The sequence below is a fragment of the Dasypus novemcinctus genome, chromosome 6 (assembly GCF_030445035.2).
Source record: "Dasypus novemcinctus isolate mDasNov1 chromosome 6, mDasNov1.1.hap2, whole genome shotgun sequence".
Classification (NCBI taxonomy): Eukaryota; Metazoa; Chordata; class Mammalia; order Cingulata; family Dasypodidae; genus Dasypus; species Dasypus novemcinctus.
The window spans coordinates 111,935,748-111,953,722 of NC_080678.1; the positions used below are offsets into that span (position 1 = coordinate 111,935,748).

General features: G+C 49.6%; 1 protein-coding gene across 1 annotated transcript in view; it reads right to left on the reverse strand.

Moving 5' to 3' along the window:
• LOC131278936 (FERM and PDZ domain-containing protein 2-like) overlaps positions 1–10,381 on the reverse strand; it is a 38,117-nt gene extending 27,736 nt beyond the window's left edge. The window contains 5 exon segments of the mRNA XM_071215573.1: positions 1,961–2,169; positions 5,784–5,900; positions 5,979–6,085; positions 6,765–6,861; positions 10,306–10,381. Coding sequence (XP_071071674.1) covers positions 1,961–2,169; positions 5,784–5,900; positions 5,979–6,085; positions 6,765–6,861; positions 10,306–10,381 — 606 coding nt within the window.
• Between the last annotated feature and the right edge of the window lie 7,594 nt (positions 10,382–17,975).

Here is a 17,975-nt window from a genome sequence, read left to right on the forward strand (position 1 = left end):
GTCACACAGGGCTAGGAGGGAACACCCAGGCTGCTGTGGATGTCCCACTGGCCACACAGCCCACGTCCAGCAGCTGGGCCCAAGGGCACTCCAGGCTCTTGTCCATTCTGTCCCCTCTCCTACGCTGTGTCCTAGTTGCTACATTGGAAAATGTAACCTGGACACAGAAAATAAACAAGCTGGAGTAAATGGAATAATGATCTATCAAAAAGAAGACTTTCCAAAGAGACTGGTATAGTCACAGACAAAACCCTAGCCTTCCCAGACCACCCCACGCACACACCCCATGGTATTTGTTCTCAATTTTAAAAATCAAAGAGTGAAACAGCCTCTGAGAGTTGACACCCAACGTGCCCCAGGAGCTTCCTGGCAGTGAAGCTGCCCGGTGGCCCAGGGATCCTGGGCCCTGGCCGTTCTCCAGGCTGGGTCATGAGAGTCATGGCTGTGGTGACCCTCAGCATCCTGCCAGAAAGCAGGGTCCAGAGAAAACCAGGCTCGGAGAACACCAGTCTGAAGCCCCGCTTCTGGCCAAGGGAGCCTCTGATGTGTGGCCCGGTGGTTAAGCTTTTGCCTGTGGAGTCAGACTCCTTTGATTTGAATCCCAGTGTGGGTGCATACCCTCCGTGGGCCATTGGGTGTGCTCCTCCTTCTCTCTGTGCCTTAGGTACCACATCTCTTAAAAGAGTTTTTAATTGTAACTATCTTCTAGGGTTGCCTTAAAGACTCCATGAGATGGTACCTGAAAGTATTTAGGATGCTGCCTGGCACATAGTTAAGCGCTCAGTGCACATCAGCTGCCCGTCTTCTCTTGCAGACCCCCTGCATCCAGTTCTTCATAGGAGGCCCTGTCTGGGTGAGCTCCATGGCCAAAGAGGCAGGGATTTTCATGAAGCCCTCCATCATAGCAGATAATGATAGCAAAAGTGGAGCATGAGGCTCTGAGAAGTGGAATGACTTGCCTGTTTCCATCAGGGTCCCAGAAAGAGCTAGAAGGTGCATAGGCTCAACTTGGGTCATGGAAGAGAGTTTAGTGAAAGGCCTGTTTTCAAAGGCATTGGCAGCATTTAGAGAAACTGATAAGGAACAGGTTAGGTGCTGTGCAGCTAGAAATAATGGGAGCCTTTACTACCCCTAGGCCTGAAGGGCCAAAAGGGGGAGCAGTTGATGGAACCTAGAGAGAGGAGTTACATGGCGAAGACTGCCTGATGGGCACTGTGGTATTCAAAGGAACACAGCCAGCTCGTGGTGGTCATGCAGAGGTAGAGTGAAAAGCTGTCCTCACTCTTCCTCAACCTCCAGGCTTCTGTTGGATCTTCCCCTGAGCGGGGGCTACCAGAAAACAGAGGGCAAGGCAGGCTGCTGATAGTCCAAAAACACCAGCTTCACAGGGTCCAAAACAGTAGGCAGAGGCCGGAGAGGGGTCTGGTAGAACACAGGGAGACTACCCCACCCAGCATCTGAAGTGACACTGCTAGAGGATGGCGGAGGCAGGATGGAGGCACACAGATGACTGGTACACCAAAGATGGGCTTTAGGATCTTCCTCCCTGATGGGGGCTGCGCAGAGCAAAGCCCTTGAGTTTCCAGCTTCGGGATGAATCAGAGGCCAAGAATAGGAGCTGCCTGATTGTCTATTCATTGCCCTTTGCAGAAATCAATCTCTTTATGTTGTCATTGCCAGGAATAATTATAATGAGCAACTATGGGTACTGAAGGCTCAAACACTGTGCCCTGTGGCCCAGGTACTGACTAAGAGCTTACTCCCCTTTATACTCTTCTCAAAACCAAGCAAGGCAGAAATTTATTTCCATTCTACAGATTAGAAAACTGAGACATTAAACTCCTATCCACCTGACATGGCAAATAAAGAGAAAAGGAGGACTTCAAAGGCAGTGCTGTTAGGCCCCACCACCTGTTCTCTCTCCTCCAAATTCTAGGAAGTGAGCAGAGGAAAGGAGTACCTTTACTGGCAGAGGGGAAAGTGGAGGCACCGGTCTGGGCACTGAGCTCTGAGCCTGAGCCTTTTCTACTTCTTCAATATTTCTCTCCTGATCTTGTGTGTGTGAAAGAAAACATCCCTGATTCCCGTCACCCAGGCTGTCCATGATGAAGATCCCAGCATTGGCTGTGCCGCTATTCATTTCCTTGTTTGGGGTGTGCTCACAGACACCTATAAAAACAAGCCAAGGGAAATGGACTTAGCCCAGGGTTAGGGCATCCGTCTACCACATGGGAGGTCCGCGGTTCAAACCCTGGGCCTCCTTGACCTGTGTGGAGCTGGCCGATGCGCAGTGCTGATGCGCATAAGGAGTCCCTGTGTAGGGGAGCCCCATGTGCAAGGAGTGCGCCCCGTAAGGAAAGCTGCCCAGTGCGAAAGAAAGTGCAGCCTGCTGAGGAATGGCGCCGCCCACACTTCCCGTGCTGCTGATGAGAACAGAAGCGGACAAAGAAACAAGATGGCAGCAAATAGACACAGAGAACAGACAACCGGGGGAGGGGGGGAATTAAATAAATAAATAAATCTTAAAAAAAAAAAAAACAAGCCAAGAAGAAGTCAGCAGCTGGGAAACGTGGGCAGCTCTACGTGGAGCACAGCACTTTCTTCCAGTGACAGAGGGACTTTCAGAGCTCCAGGGAAGGATGTAAGCTTAGCATCTAGGGAAGGATGGTGCTTTAAGAAAAGAGGGAAGGAAGATATGAAATGTGATTTCAAAACCTAAATGGCGCTTAAGTAACCCGACTATGAAAACACCAGATCAGAGGAGAGAACATCAACTCCTCCTTATTAAGCTCCTGCCAGGTACAAATCCTAGATCTATATGCCTTCCCATCTTCTCATAGTCCCATGAGGAAGGTGTTATCCCAATTCAAACTTGAGAAAACAAAGCCAAAAGGATTAAGTCACTGGCCTAAGTCCCCGCAGGCAGTACGTGGCAGTGCTCTTAAATCCAGCCTCTCTGGATTTTGAGCACTCAGCAGCATCTTCAACCTGTAGGGCTCTTTCTGGGGTACTTGGTAATAACCAAACTAGGATACAGCCTGGGTGACTGATCCCTGTGTACCCCACATCTAACCCTTGACCTGGCAAAGAACAGAGGAAAGAACATGAAGTCATGAATTAAAAAGTGAATCCTTGAGCAAGGCATTTAAGAATGGTGACCTCAATTTCCTTACACTAAATAGAAGTAATATAGCAACTACCTGGTAGGGTTTTGGTAAGGATTAGGGAGACGGTAGATAGATGATAGATAGATAGATAGATAGATAGATAGGTAGATAGATAGATAGATAGATAGATAGATACATAGATACATAGATAGATACATAGATAGATAGATAGATACATAGATAGATACATAGATAGATAGAATGATAAAGGTATGTATGTGTGGATGGATGGAAGTATGGATGGATGGATGGATGGATGTACAGATGGATGAGAGAGAGGGATATAGAAAGATGATAGATATACAGATGATGGATGGATAGATAATAGATGATAGAATTATGTATGTATATATGGTAGAATGATAAGTGGGTGTATGGATGGATGATAGGTAGATAATAGAATGATAAATGAAAGGGTGAATGGATAGGTAGAATGATAAATGGATACATAGATGAGGGATGGATAGATAGATAATAAATATATGTACATATGGATGGATGGATGATAGAATGATAAATGGATGTATAGATGAATGACAGAGAGAGATAGGGATATTGATAGATGATAGACATATAGATGATAGATGGATGGATGGATGGGTAGATAGATGATAGAGTGCTTAGTCCATTGTAGAGCCTCAATAAATGTATTCACTGTTAATATTAGGTGCTCAATATATGTATGTGGGAAGAAGGAATAGTAGATTTCTTTAGAGTGGGACATACAAACACACAAGTAGATTTACTATATTCAAAACAGACTCATTAGCCCTGAGAGATGTGCCCACGCTCACATGTTGAATGGATTTGATTAGGAGTTATTCCAATCTAAAGGTATTCAGTAAGGAGCTGTGGGGCCACCATTGTCTAATGCTGTATTCCTGGCCGTTTCCTTCAAATGTCCTCTTGTCCTTGTCCCTAGCAATATGGTAAGCACTGGGCCTTTTCTTCCACAACCTCCCAAGAGACTGTGGGGGACTTGTGATGGGTTGAAAAGCCAACTTTGCAATTGGTGCCCTGACTAAAAGTAAGACAAGCTAGGAGACCTTTTGCAGGTGATTAAAACTCACTTTACCGTAGACCTTGGTGGCTGCTCCTGATAGGAATGTTATCAGTCTGGCCCTGACTTCCCACAAGACTGGCTGCCCCAACAGCAAAAAATGTCCTGGTGGTCCATCTGTGCCCATAGATCCAGCCAGCATCACCGTGGAAATGCCTTCCTGTGGCTACGGGAATGCAGGTCATGGCTGTGGAAGGAACTCAAACTCTGATGAAGGAAGGATGCCAACAGGTGGCTGAGGTCCCCCAGAGAAAAGACATGTAATTCCTAGCCATCGTGGGGAACCCATTGTCCAAAATTCTTCTGAAACTAGTGGCTTGAGGATCACAGACTTTGGGTACTGGTTTTTGACAACCCCCATCACAACAGGCCATCCTTGAACTACTCTGAATTGAGAAACATCAGCTGCATTCTATTTCCTGACAACAAATTGGATCATTTGGCTGCGCCTCTCGGTCCCACTTTCATGGGAAATACTGGGAGGGAGACAATATTGCGGGAAGAACAGTAATCATGTTGGGAAACCTAACAGAGACCATAAAAGGAAGGTTGGTGTTTGCAGAAGTCCCAGGGCAGGCTCAGGCCCCTGGGTGAGAGGCCACTGCTGGGACCCAGGACAGCCTCCTGACACCCTCCCATGGCTTCCAGGCCACGACAGCCAGACACCTGGGAATGCCATCAGGGGGCTGCATGTCTGTGAGAGCACAAGAGCATGCATGGTTCCTGGGGGGCAAGGCAAAATGGGGTGCCTGTGTGTGGACTCTAGACAAGGGTGGATGATGTGACATGAGGCTTTCCTGCACATAAGAGGAATTTGTGCAATGCCACATCCCTGGAGTGGGAGGGAGAAATCCATGTGCCTGAATTTGCAGGCAGCCTGCACTTAAATTCTAGAACTGTTCAACCAAATAGCAGTGGTGGTCCCAGGCAATTGGGGGTGGGGGCATTAACCTCCCCCATTATCTCCATCAATCCCTGAAAAACTGCCCCAAATAAACATAATAATATTATTATTCATTACAAACAATTGTTGCTTTCTCATTCTTATCTAAAGGATGAATAAAAGCATCTTTTTAAAAAATTCACTCTTTTGGTTGATCTATAAAATGTCTGGCTGATCTGTAACAGGGGCACCAAAAAAGAAGAGCCTGCATGCTATGTGAATTCAACTTCAGAACAGCTTCCCAGGCCTCTTTGCCCTGCCTAAGCCCCTCCTAGGAAGACATCCTGGTGCAGCCACTTCCAAAAAGGACTTCAGGTACAATAAGGATGTCCTCCCTGACATGCATGGAAAAGTGGGCAGGAAAAGAAAACAACCAATGGGTGGGCCCAGCTGTGAACTGGGTACACCATACCCTTTCAACAGAACAAGCCAAGGCAGAAGCCAAGTGTATTGATTTGTGCCCCCTGCATTGCTTCTTTGCAAGCCACTAACTACTGCAAGGACAGCAATGCAGAAGACCCCCCAGGGACACAGAGACCCAGTGCCCATGGCGATCATGTGTTCCTAGACATCGAGGTGGCCCTTCTGCCTCCCTAACCTGGCTCAGATGTACCTTTCGGCTGAGAAACCATTAATTCTAGGTTGCCCGGAGAGTTCTGGACCATTCTAACAGCTATGTTGAATGCGAAGCCCTCCAGGCCGATGTGATTCAAGGCCACTATCTGCCCTCCTGGAAGAAGAAGGCATCTCAATAAGAAAGGGCAGTTCCTTAAAGCAGCATCCCTGGCTGTGTACGAAGCAGATATACCTGGTTTCATCTTTCCAGCTCTTTCTGCTAGTTCACCAGGTATAATAGAAGAGATGAAGATTCCAGAGTTCACTGTGCTCACATCTTCTCCTTCATTCATGACAAAACTATAATCCAAGACAGTGTTTCTTGTTAAGAGGATATGTAATAATTTGGTAGCTCGGAGATGTTGGGTCATCAGCCAGTAAGTGCCATAGCTGATATTTGCACACACGTGTCTAATTCTCAAGAAGCTCTTTTTCCTCTGCCCCAACACATGGAGAAAACTAGATAAACAACCATGAGGGCAAGCACAGCCAAAGCTAGGAAGGCGACTCACCCAGGTGTGCTCAATTCTGCTCCAGGAGCTCATCAGAAACTAGAAAGAGTTGATTTTTCAACCCAGCACCTTGTCTCAGTTTCTCATTTTTTGTGTGGTTTTAAAGATCTTCAAAGGTGGTAACAAGAGATGAGAAGATTGGTTATTCTTCTCTATCCCTAAGAAGCTAACTATACTATAGAAAGGCTGTTAAAAGGCATTAGGGGGAAAGAAAGCCTTTGCCAATCTTGCACTTAGATTCTCAAGATATGCACCCAAAGGCTTATGGAGGCTGAAAGGCAAACTTTAACCTTAAAATCTCATTGATCTTGGGGGAAACTGAAAGGGAGGAAAAGCAGAAGTGACCCCTGAAGAAGGCAAACTGGGAGAGGAAGGACAGGAAGGTAGAATAGAAAGTCAAAAGGGACAAGTGCCCGCCCTGCCCAGGTGTAAAGATGGAACCTCACCCAAGGGCAGCCGGGAGCTGCTTACCAAAGCCACAGCATGGGTCATGCTTCAGTGTCATGCAAATGATTTCCTGATCCAGTTCTGCTGGAAAGCTCTTTGTCCTGTTGTTTTGTGAGCCTAGAGATGGAATCAAAGCAATACATGTGCTTTCCCCAAAATTATTTGGGACCTAATACAAAAAGAGAGAATGGTACTTGACAAAGTGAAAACAAACTCTGAGAGCAAACTGAGTTTAAATTTAGTCTCCTGACAGTGCTGGGAACAGATCATTGAACACACAGTTCTGGCTAGCCTTACTGGATCAGTGTGAGGGACTTCGGGGTCTAAGAGCAGAGGTTGGAGCAGGGTGGGCTCTCCAGGGGTGCTGGCCTGGAAAGGGTGGTTTCCTGACTTACTATAGCTTTTGTTTTCTGCATTGGACTTGGACCAACCACAGAAGGTGAGCAGAGAGGTGCCTGTCTGCCAGTGAAAATCAAATGGGGAGCTCAGGATGGACAGCAAAGCCTTCCCTCCTTCACTTCTACTAATCGGGGGTGACACCAGCCAGCAGCCAGCCAGGGCACCCTGGAGCACTTCCCCCTCAGAGGAGTCCTTGGGGAGTGGCAGGCAGGCTGAGGCAGGGAGTTGGCATGCCTGTGCTGACAGAGCACATGGAGAAATGCCCAGGGGGTTCCCTCACAGCGGAGCTTTCTGCACCTCTCCTTCCTCCAGGTGCCACGGTGGATGCTCAGAGGCAGTTCATGATTAAGAGGTGCCCGGTGGCCTGCCAGATCCAACCCACATATAAATAGTTCTTCTCCTTAAGGAGTGTCTTTGTCCTTGCCCTTCATTGGAAACTTGCCGGAGGATGTCGGAGACAGGGACGGTTGTCTACTCCACATGTTTGCTGGTGAACCCTGGTGGAGAAGAGTCCAACCCCAGCCCCTTGGGTCTGCAGGAGGAGCCGCAGCCCTAAGGGATGCCACGCTTTCCTACTCATGCCCCTACCCCCTTGCCCCTCCTCCTTCAGGGGCCAGAGCACTGGGGTTCTCTCAGCCAAAGCTCTAACACATCTCAGAGCCACTTGCCAAGCCAAAGGCAGACGTTGACTGTGAGAGCACTTCCCAACTCTAAGTCGCTTTGAAAATAATTTAAAAAAAAAAAAAAGAAAGATTATGGACATTATTTGGGAAGCAGCCTGAAATGGCAGTGAGGGATTTAAAGCAAGCCTCGGGAGTAAGGTTTCCTTTACCCCAAATGGATCCTGCGGCCTGGTCGGTATCAGTGCACACGTTCAGAGCTGGCGGCCCACAGAGAGGGGTGGAAGTCCTTGGCTTCTGGATTGAACAGGTGCTCTGAAGCTGTCCCCGGCCAGTGGAGGGGCTGCAGAAAGCAACCCAACAAGACAAGGAGAGGCAAGATGAGACAAGGCCAGGTAAGGCAAGGGAGGAGATGCTCTTGGCATTTCAGATGGAGGCCTGGGGAAGGCCGCCCAGGCCCCGTCCTCTGGCAGGTGAGAAGATCAGCTCCGGCTATCAGGAGTCCATTGGGAAGGACAGCTCTAGGGTCTTACTTCCCAGCTGAGCTCACCCCCAGCCCCATCCCCACCAAGGAGCCAGGCTTGTGAGGACAGCCATGTAGAACACTCCAGAAGAATCCAGCTGCCTCCTGCACAGTGTCAAGAGTCCTCCATCTATACCACAGGAAGCAGAAGAACCATTTGGTTAAGCCCTGCCCAAATTTCTGAGCCACAAAATCATGATCAGAGTAACTAAATGGTTGTCATTTAAGCCGCTTGTTTGAGGCTAGTTTGTTACTCAGCATTAGAGACTCCAACAGTTTTGTCTCATTATTAGTGATTTCATTTGCAGCCAGTAGCAATGCATATTTGCACCTATAGAATTTAGGCCATAATTTTCCAAGAATAACTTTAAGATATCTGTGCATTGAGGGTCAACTGAATCACCCAAGCCCTATTGCCAAAACAGATGCAGAACTTTTCCTGAAGAAATGGTTCAGAGAGCCGTCTTCATTGGTCACCTGCTGCCTGTGAATCCAGACTACCTATATAACTTGTAGGGCTCTAGGCTCTTTTTTAACATTACAGATCATCATGTTATAGTGTAAAGTTGTGTTTATGAGCTCATTATTTTCTTGTATAAATTCAATAACAAGTAGTACGCTGATAGGTGAGATAGCATAGTGCAAATATTTGGGACACAGGGTCTGGAGTTCACTGCATGGGTTCAAATCCCAACCCCTCAGTTTCCTCCTCCATGCAGTGGTTAATACAACAGAAGCAGATTCACAGGGATCCTAGGGTCCAATTAGTAGGTGGTGTACAGAAGTGACTAGAACCATACCCAGCTCATGATAAGACCAAAAAGACTTAATGCAACTCATTCGTTTCTTCCTCTTCAATTGCATAGCACCACCTAGTTCTTTTTTCACCAAAAGATAGGGGTAAGGTAGTAGGGGTGATGGGATGCAGTGCTTGTTTGTGTTGAGCATAAAACAACTCCCAGCCTTCACTAAAGCTCTGCAGAGTGAGTTGACAGTTGGCTACCCCAGTGATTTATACCTTCCCTAGACATCAGACCCCCTTTAAACAATTCCTTCAGGTGCTGATCACCCCAGCATGCCAAACACATGGGCGTTTGGGGCCCAGGTGCGATGGCTTGCTCGGTCGGTAGAGGTGGGGTCTGGCTGCGGACGAGGGGTTGGTCCCACTTGGGACGAGGGGTCGGTCCGGCAGCAGACGAGGGGTCGGTCTCACAGGGGTTGCGCAGTTCGGCTGACGGGGTCGCCCAGCAAAGCCGGCGACAAAGGGGTCGCCCGGAGAAGCAGGCGACGAACTGGGGACAAGGGAGGCCAGGCCCTTGTCGGGGGCTCTCAGGACTGGAGGGCGCATGGCAGAAGAACTACCGCGGAGACAAGGTAAACACGCAAGTCCAACTTTATTGAGGGAGAGGCAACAGTTTTATAGGGGCTGGGGAAGGCTGATTGGTCGAAGCCACGCCCTGTTCTGATTGGTTGCCGGAGAAAGGTCAGTGGGCAGTACTGGACGGGGGAGGGGTGGTGGTTAGGGATTGGCCGTCGCTGTTGCTGGGGGAAGGGGCAGGGTTTAGGGATTGGTGGCTACTGTTGCTGGGGTGGAGGGCAGATTGGAGTTTCCCGCCCACACCTGGCTGTTGCGGCTGTCGGGGGAAGGGAAGAGGGCAGACTGGATTTTTCCACCCACGCCTGGCTGTTGCTGCTGTCGGGGGAGGGAAAAGGGCAGACTGGATTTTTCCACCCTGCACCTGCGCAGGGAGAAAGAAGAAGAAGGGTGCCGCCCCACAGGCATTGTGTGGCGCCATCCGGGAGGAGGGGCGACCGCGGAAGCATGGCTGCCGAGAAGGGGAGACCCGAGGGCACTCTGCGCCCATGCCGAGCTCCCTTCAGGGGTGGCGGTGAGTCCGACCAGCCACCCTATTATGGGGGCAGCGGCTTGGCCTGCCACGGCCGCTCCCCCGCCAGGCCAGCAAACCACACTTCAGCCCGAGGGGTGACCGCACCCAGGCAACAGAGGCACAAACCCACCTGCCTCTGACTCCCTCCCCACCACTGTCCAGGTTGAAGGCGTCCAGGGATGTGCAGGGCCGGCCTCCCTCGGCATCTTCGAGCCCACGTGCAAACAGCGCATTTCCTGAGCTCAAGAGTCTCTGAATCCAACTCGCAGGCATGGGCCCCCCCAGGGGGGCAGCATTCACGCTGGCCATTTGCACAGACTTGCTGAGGTCTGGATTGGGGGAGGGAAAAGCAAACAAACACACATGGGGGAGGTCTGCTTCTGCTGTGCGGGGACAGCGACAGCCCACTCACGCCCCGCTCCGCTCCCCCTTCCCTTCCCACTAGCTCATGGGACTCTTCTGATTGGCCCCGAGAATGCCCGTCCTCCTAACTAGCACGTGCCAGTACAGAGATCTCAGGGAGAGAAGGCAGAGGCACATGGCCGTCCTCCCCAGGAGCTGTGGGACTGGACGCGCGGGGCTACCCGAAGCCCTCATGGGAGTGAGGATCCCTCAGCTCCCCGCGGACGCCTGCATGGAAATGAACTGCGGCCACCCCTTCTGCTCCTCGCCTTTACAAAACCATCCTTGCAAACACTTCTCTGGGTGACAAATGAGGTTTCAAACCACTTGGGCTCCTGAGATGAGGCTCTGTCCTCTGGGACATAATCCTTGATAGCTACACGGCTCAGTGGGCCCATTGGTTGCCCTGGCAATGGCATTTAAGCTGGGATTCCCATTTTTTCAAATACAAATACCTGCGAGATGTGTCAGGTCTCCCAGCTTGGACACGTTTGCCCTTTGTCCCTCCATGCCTAAAGGTTAACCAATGACCCCGGTGAATTCCTCAACTCAGTACGATAGATGCAGGGGACTCTTGCGATTCACTCTTCACATGATTAACATGAAGGAGAAATTGGGATTTGATTGATAGAACCCTTAAAATAACCAGACTTCACACCAAGCCAAGTTTGTTCTTCTAAAAAGAAAAACGATGATTATGGTTCGACCATCTGCTCCCTGCTGAGACAGAGCAGGAAGGAATGTTTGAGCACAAGGCGCTTAGGTAGCTCCAGTTTTCAGAGTGTGCAAGTGTGTGTGTGAGCATGTGTGTATATACATGAACATGTGTGTGAATGCGTGTGTGTGGTGCACGTGTGAGAATGTATGCACACATGTGTGCACATATATGCATGTGTATATGCATATACTTTTGTGTGTACGTGTACACATGGATGTGTGTGCAGTTGTGTGCATCAAACACACTGCAGCATCTACACTGCAAGGACTTCTGTGGGCATTAACCCCTCACACAGAAACGTCTCTTCCCTCCAGTGGTGTCCAGTTGGTTGCCAGGGCTTGCCCACTGAAAACTCTAGCCTTTAAAAAGCACTTCTGGAAAGGAGATTTGGCTCAACAGATAGGGCATCCACCTACCACATGGGAGGTGCAGGGTTCAAACCCAGGGCCTCCTGACCTGTGTGATGAGCTGGCCCATGCACAATGCTGATGCGCACAAGGAGTGCCCTGCCATGCATATGTAGGGGAGCCCCATGCACAAGGAGTGCACCCCGTAAGGAGAACCACCCAGCACAAAAAAAGCACAGCCTGCCCAGTTGTGGTGCTTCACACATGGAGAGCTGATGGGGCAAGATGATGCAACAAAATGAGACACAGATTCCGGGTGCCGCTGACACAAACGGACACAGAAGAACACAAAGCAAATGGCCACAGAGAGCAGACAACTGGTGGTGGGGGGGGGCAGGCGTGGAAGGGGACAGAAATAAATTTTTAAAAAGTATTTAAAAATAAATAGATAAATAAATAAAAAAGCACTTCTTGTGAGCTTTCTGCATGCACAAGGTCTTAGGGGATTGTGACTCAGGTAGGGTGGGTAAGCAGCAAGGCACAGAAGCGCAAGTCTGGGCGGTTATCTGCTTTGATTCATTTAATCCTCATGTGACCCCTCCATAGCTAGGGAATAATCTGCCCATTTTACAGATGTGCAAACATGAGGCTAACAGCACGTGAATAGCTCACTCAAGGATCCAAGGCTGGTGTGCTAGTTTGAGGCTTTTTTTGGTCCCCAGAAAATTATGTTCTTAAAGCTCATCCATTCCTGGGGCGTGCGCCTATGGTGGGGGGAACTTCTTTTGATTAGGTTGCCTCAGTACAGCATGACCCAGGGTGGGTCTTAATCCTCTTCCTGGAGTCCTTTATGAACAGGATGAAGAGAGAGAAACACGAGGAATTAGCCACAGGAACAGAGAGAGAAAGCCACGAGCGTGAGGAGCTGGAGCAACGAAGCTGGAAGGGAAGGGAGAGCTCAGCAGACGCCACCATGTGCCTGGCCACGTGGCAGAGGAGCCCAGGAGCAGCTGGTCTTTAGGAAGAGAGCATCGCCCGATAGGGCCTTTTTGTAGGTGTTTTCACAGCCTCAGAACTGTCAGCTAATAAATCCCCCAAACAGCTAGTGAGTGGTGATCCAGGAGTCACGCCCAGGCCTGCTGACTCCACAGAGGAGCTGAGGACACGAAGACCATGCCAGTAGCACAATGGGTCAGTTGGAGGCAAGTGCAGGTGGCCTGGGCCCAGAGGGACAGAAGGATGGGACCTGAAGCTCAGACGTGGGGGACAGTGATAGCCGCAGGGCCACTGTGGGGTGCTCTGGGCAGAGATGATGGTGCCGGGGCTCAGCTCGGAGATTTGGCTGGATGGGGTGAGGCTTTGCCTAGAGGTTGGGGGTACAAGAAGAAGGGGCTGTCCCTAGGGGAGGGGCATTCCCTGAGGTCATGGAGGAGGGAGAGGGAGGCTCTGTCCCCAACCAGGAGAGCAATCAGGAGACTGAGGCAGAAGCCCGGGGGTCAGGATGGAGACTGGGGCGGGGGAGGACATGAGTGTGCTGGGGTCCTGCCTTCAACGTCACCTCCTCTGCCCCAAGCAGGGCTCTGTAAGAGCTGAGGGGCGAGGGGTGGGCCAGGGGCTGCTGGTGCTGTCAGGCCTCCGGTGGGCATCGGTTGGGTGGGCAGTCAGAGCAGGCTCAGCTGGCAGGTACGAGAGCGGAGAAACAAGTAAAGGAGAGCTTGAGAATCCCTTCAGGAGTGGAAAGATGGGTCATCAAGGACACCCCAAAGCTGCCACCCAGCCGAAGGGAGTGGGCATTATCTGTTCACAGACCACGGGGGACTTGTGGCTGAGACATGGCACCCCGGAAGCAGCCCCCGAGTGTCTAGCTCAGCCTGGACTGTGAGGACCAAAGTCCAGGTGAGTCCCAGCTTTTCAAGGTGTGGGAGTCACAGGGGCTGAGGGGATGGGAGGCAGAGACCCCGGGCAGCCCCCTGAGCCCACAGCGTGCTGCAGCCACTCGACTCACGGGAGGGGCTTAAGGGACGCCCCCCCAAAAGGACCGAGAAAGACCGACAGGACCTGCTCTGCCCAGGGACAGAACCTGCCTAATTTATTCCAGAAATTACACCCTTGTCAAAGCTCGGTGGTTTTTCTCTCTCCCCAGGAATCCAAACAGAGCTATAAAGTAATATGCTTGTTGAGACAACTCACAGAAGAATGGCTAAGAAACCATTTAGAAAATGTTCAACTACTCAACCATCAGAGATGCAAAATAAAGCCACAGTAGCAAACCGTTTTCACCCATCAAATGAACAAAGATAAACATGGTAATATCTTTTCCAGCAAGGATGCAAGGAAGCAGGCTCGAGGATACTAGGCATGGGAATGGCACTCAGGAAATTAGGGCTCTTGAAAATTTCCATGCTCTTGTACCTGATAATGGCACTTCTGAGCTCGAGCTTAAAGAAACAATATAAGGCATAGAAAAACCTCTTTTCCAAGGAAGTGTATCTCAGTACACTGACAATATTGCAAAACCAAAAGTAAATGAAATATCTAAAAACAAGGAATGGTTAAGCACATGTTGAATTCCCACACAAATCATTCATTCATTCATTCATTCATTCATTCATTCATTCCCATTTGACACATGCCTGCTCCCTGCTGGGCTGTAAAGGCAGCAGGAGGTGGCCCTGTCTTCAAGGGACTCCCGGTCTGCTGTGGACTGAAGTTAGATGTATCGACCCATGCAAACGGCAGGCTACTGCAGGTCTACCCAAACAAGGGAGTGGTTGGCTCCGGCTGGCAAGGGAGTGTAGGACAGTCAATCAGGGAGGGCTTCCAGCGGGAGGCTGCCCTTGAACTTGGTCTTGAGGTGTCGGGCTGCTCTTGGAGGTCTGAGCCTGGAAGAAGGCAGGACCCATGCTGCAGGCAGAGGCACCTCTGAGCACCAAGGCGCAGAACCTGAGATGTCCACATGGGGTCAGCAGCCTGCAGGCCGGCTGTGGTGCAGACAGAGAGCAGAGAGAGGGGTCAGGGGAAGATGTAAGTCAGGGCTGGGGCCGGACGGCGAGGAGTCTTCCAGAGGCGTGGGCTGGTCTCTGCAGACAACCGAGAGCCACCGACAGACATTCAGCAGGGGAACGACACTACCGGACTGGTCTTTTCCAAGGCCACTCTGAAGACTGGGGCAAGGATGGACTGCAGGGGCCATGCCCACTAGGGAAGACCTGGGGAGGTGGGCTGGGAGGAGAGGGCGCAGGTCCAGACCCTCCCCATTTCCTACAGGGTGGTGGGGGGTCCCATTCGAACAAGGCCATCCTGGTGGAGGGAGGTGGTTGGAGCAGGTTGTGTGGCCACACTGAGCCTGAGGACAGCATGGGGCCACGAGACGGAGGTGACCAGTGCTCGGCTGGATGCGATCATTGAAAGTGGTGCCTACAGAGAGTTTCTAATATGAAGAAATCTTTTAAAACCCAGGAAAAATGGTCTAAAATAGTCCTTTGTGATGCAAATGTTAGATTCCTGAAGTCTCATGGTGGTAAAATCTGCTGCTTGGGAAAACAGTATATTATGAGCAAAATAGGCTTAGAAGGACTAATTGCCCAAGTGAGCCTGTGAAATCTTTATAAATATTTTACACTCCCTGAAATCAGGCTGTAAAAGCAATATTCATGGTCTTTTACCCACGGCACCTCGGCAGGGGCAGGTAAGTCAGGTATAATTAATTTACATTCATCATCCCCAACTCCCTAGAAACATCTTGGCACTGCCACCCTGTGGTTTCAATGAAATGCTCATGGATTTATCTGGTTCTGTGCAAATAGTCTGCCACCTAAGATCCTTTTTTCATTTTGTTTTCTGAGTTAGGTTCTGCAGCCAAATGCTCAGACCATGGGACCCAGTGGTAGAGCTCCCATGGGAGCTGGCACACCCGAGCAAGATCTCCGTGAGCCGGAACGGAGCCGCTGCTCCTGCTCTCACTGAGCATGGCCCGCAGACACCAACCTTGCAGCATGACATGCACCGTCCCCCTGGATGGAACCCTACATTATGGGAAGGGCAGAGCTGCTCAAATGAGGAAACTGAGGCTCAGAGAGGGGAAATGAGTCTCCCCGAGTGACGCGGCTCCTCAGCACCCCTGCATGAGTCTATTGGATTCTCGCATGCTCACGCGCATCCAAATTACCTGGGTTTCTTTTAAAAGTGCAGGTGTTGGTTCAGTAGGTCTGGCACAGGCCTGAGAATCTGCATTCGAAGCAAGCTCCCAGTGATGCACATTCTGCAGGCCAGGGGAGCCCACAGCGACTATCAAGGGTGTCACCCGATGTGTTATATCATTCTCTTTTGTAACAGAAGAAGCCAAGCTTAGAGATGATGAGCTAAATGTGAGAACGCCGGCACGCAAAGCCTGGCTCCCTGGCCTGAATGTCCACCCTGGCAAGTGAAGAAGGGTTATATTGCAGGGGTGAAGGGAACAGGCAGTGCAATCAGAGAGGCACAGGTTCAAACCTCAGCCAGCGGGCACATTACTGGACTTCTCCGAGCTTCAGTCTGCTCATCCTTTAAGGGCCGGTACCTACCTCACCAGGCTGCTTGATAATTAAATGAGATAATTCATGCAAAGTACTTAGCACAACACCTGGGAAAAGGAGCAATCACAGTAGTAAACTGTTTCAAAGCACTTCCGAAGTGCTTAATAAATATGGACTACTTGCAGGGGTGGCACGATCATGTTTAAAGGACTCATCACCTTCCTAGTTATACCAGTGATGCACATTCCTTGCAGAAAGTTTGATAAATACTGACCCATACAAAGGAGGGGAAGTGATTATGCCTGCATGCCCAGCTCACAAAGGCAACACAAAAAACCATTTGTAGGCAGTTCATTTCTGTCTTCTTTGTTTCTTAATTTCTAACCCATTAATATTAACCAAATTGATATCACAAGTCAATGGTACCTGTAAGGTCTAATACAGTGGCCACCTGTGCCCATTTAAATTTTACCATCACTTAATTAAAATGAAATAAAATTTAAAGTTCATTATCTCAATTGCACTAGCCATCTTCAAGTGTACAACAGTCTGAGATATGGGACATCACAGCTAAAGAACATTTCACCACTGCAGAAAGTTTCATCAGATACCGTCCCATGAGTCACCTTTCCTCACTTAACATTATGTCATGTACACTTTCACACGTCATCCTTCTCTGAAAACTGATTTCAATGTCTAAATTATGTATATGTGCTAAGATTTATTTAACTAGTCTTATAGTTTGGGACACTCGGTTTGCTCCCAAATGTCCACTGTTACAAATAATGCTCTATGGAACCTCCATAAGCATGAACTTTTGTGACCTGCAGATAAGTAACAACCCAGGTAAAATGACAGGGCCACAAGGACCTGGACATTTTTAAGGCTTTTGATATCTATTCCTAAGTGCTCTGGAAAGACTGTATCAACTGGCTCTCCCAGTGAGTGTCGTTGTTTATTTTAGCCCTTAGCCACCTGAGGGGGAACAAAACAAGAAAATCACATTTCATTTTAATCATGTTTCTTTCATTGTTAGGGAGATTTAAATCTTTTTAAGAGTTTTCCAGGTCAAGTGTATCTATAAAAATTGTTGTATGAAAAGCACACTTGCCGAAGCCCAGAGGAGCCTGCAGCATTTACTCACGGGCTACAGGCGGGGAGGCTGTCGGGAGCCCATCTGCATGGTAAACCCCTGCTGGGTAGAGCGGAGGTCCAGGAAGTGTTTACAGGTTCCGGCCGTAGCGGTGACATCATGTGCTTCTTCCCAGTGACACTACTCATGATGGACAACTTTTTTCGCTGGGTGACACAAAGATTTCCATGCATTGGCCAGCCATCCCTGAGCCCCAGGATCATGACTGTACAGTGTGAGACAAAGTACTAGACCCCTCAGCTCAACAGCAATGTAGGGGACCAAGAGGTTGGCAGCAGCTGGCATCTGCCTATGCCCAGCATTTTTTCTTAAATTAAAGGAAACCCTTCTTGGCACTTTGCCCATCATTCATCAATCAAATATTTGTTTATCGAGCAATGTACTGAGTGGAGTATTAGGAGAAAAGGTATAAAATGAGCCAGGTACACGTTTGGCCCTCTATTCCCCCTTGTAAGGTGTGAGCACAGCCTAGAAGGTATAGTTCCAAAAAGCGGTTAAATATACCTGTTGTTTTCATTACACAAATCCCAAGACATTGAAGGCAAGACCTCAGCTAACAGTGGTTGACATATTCTACCACGTCTTGCTATTATGTGCCTGGCTCTTCTCTACAGGCTTCATGGGAATGCAGTGCTCTGGCCTCAAAGAAAGAGGACGCTTCTATGA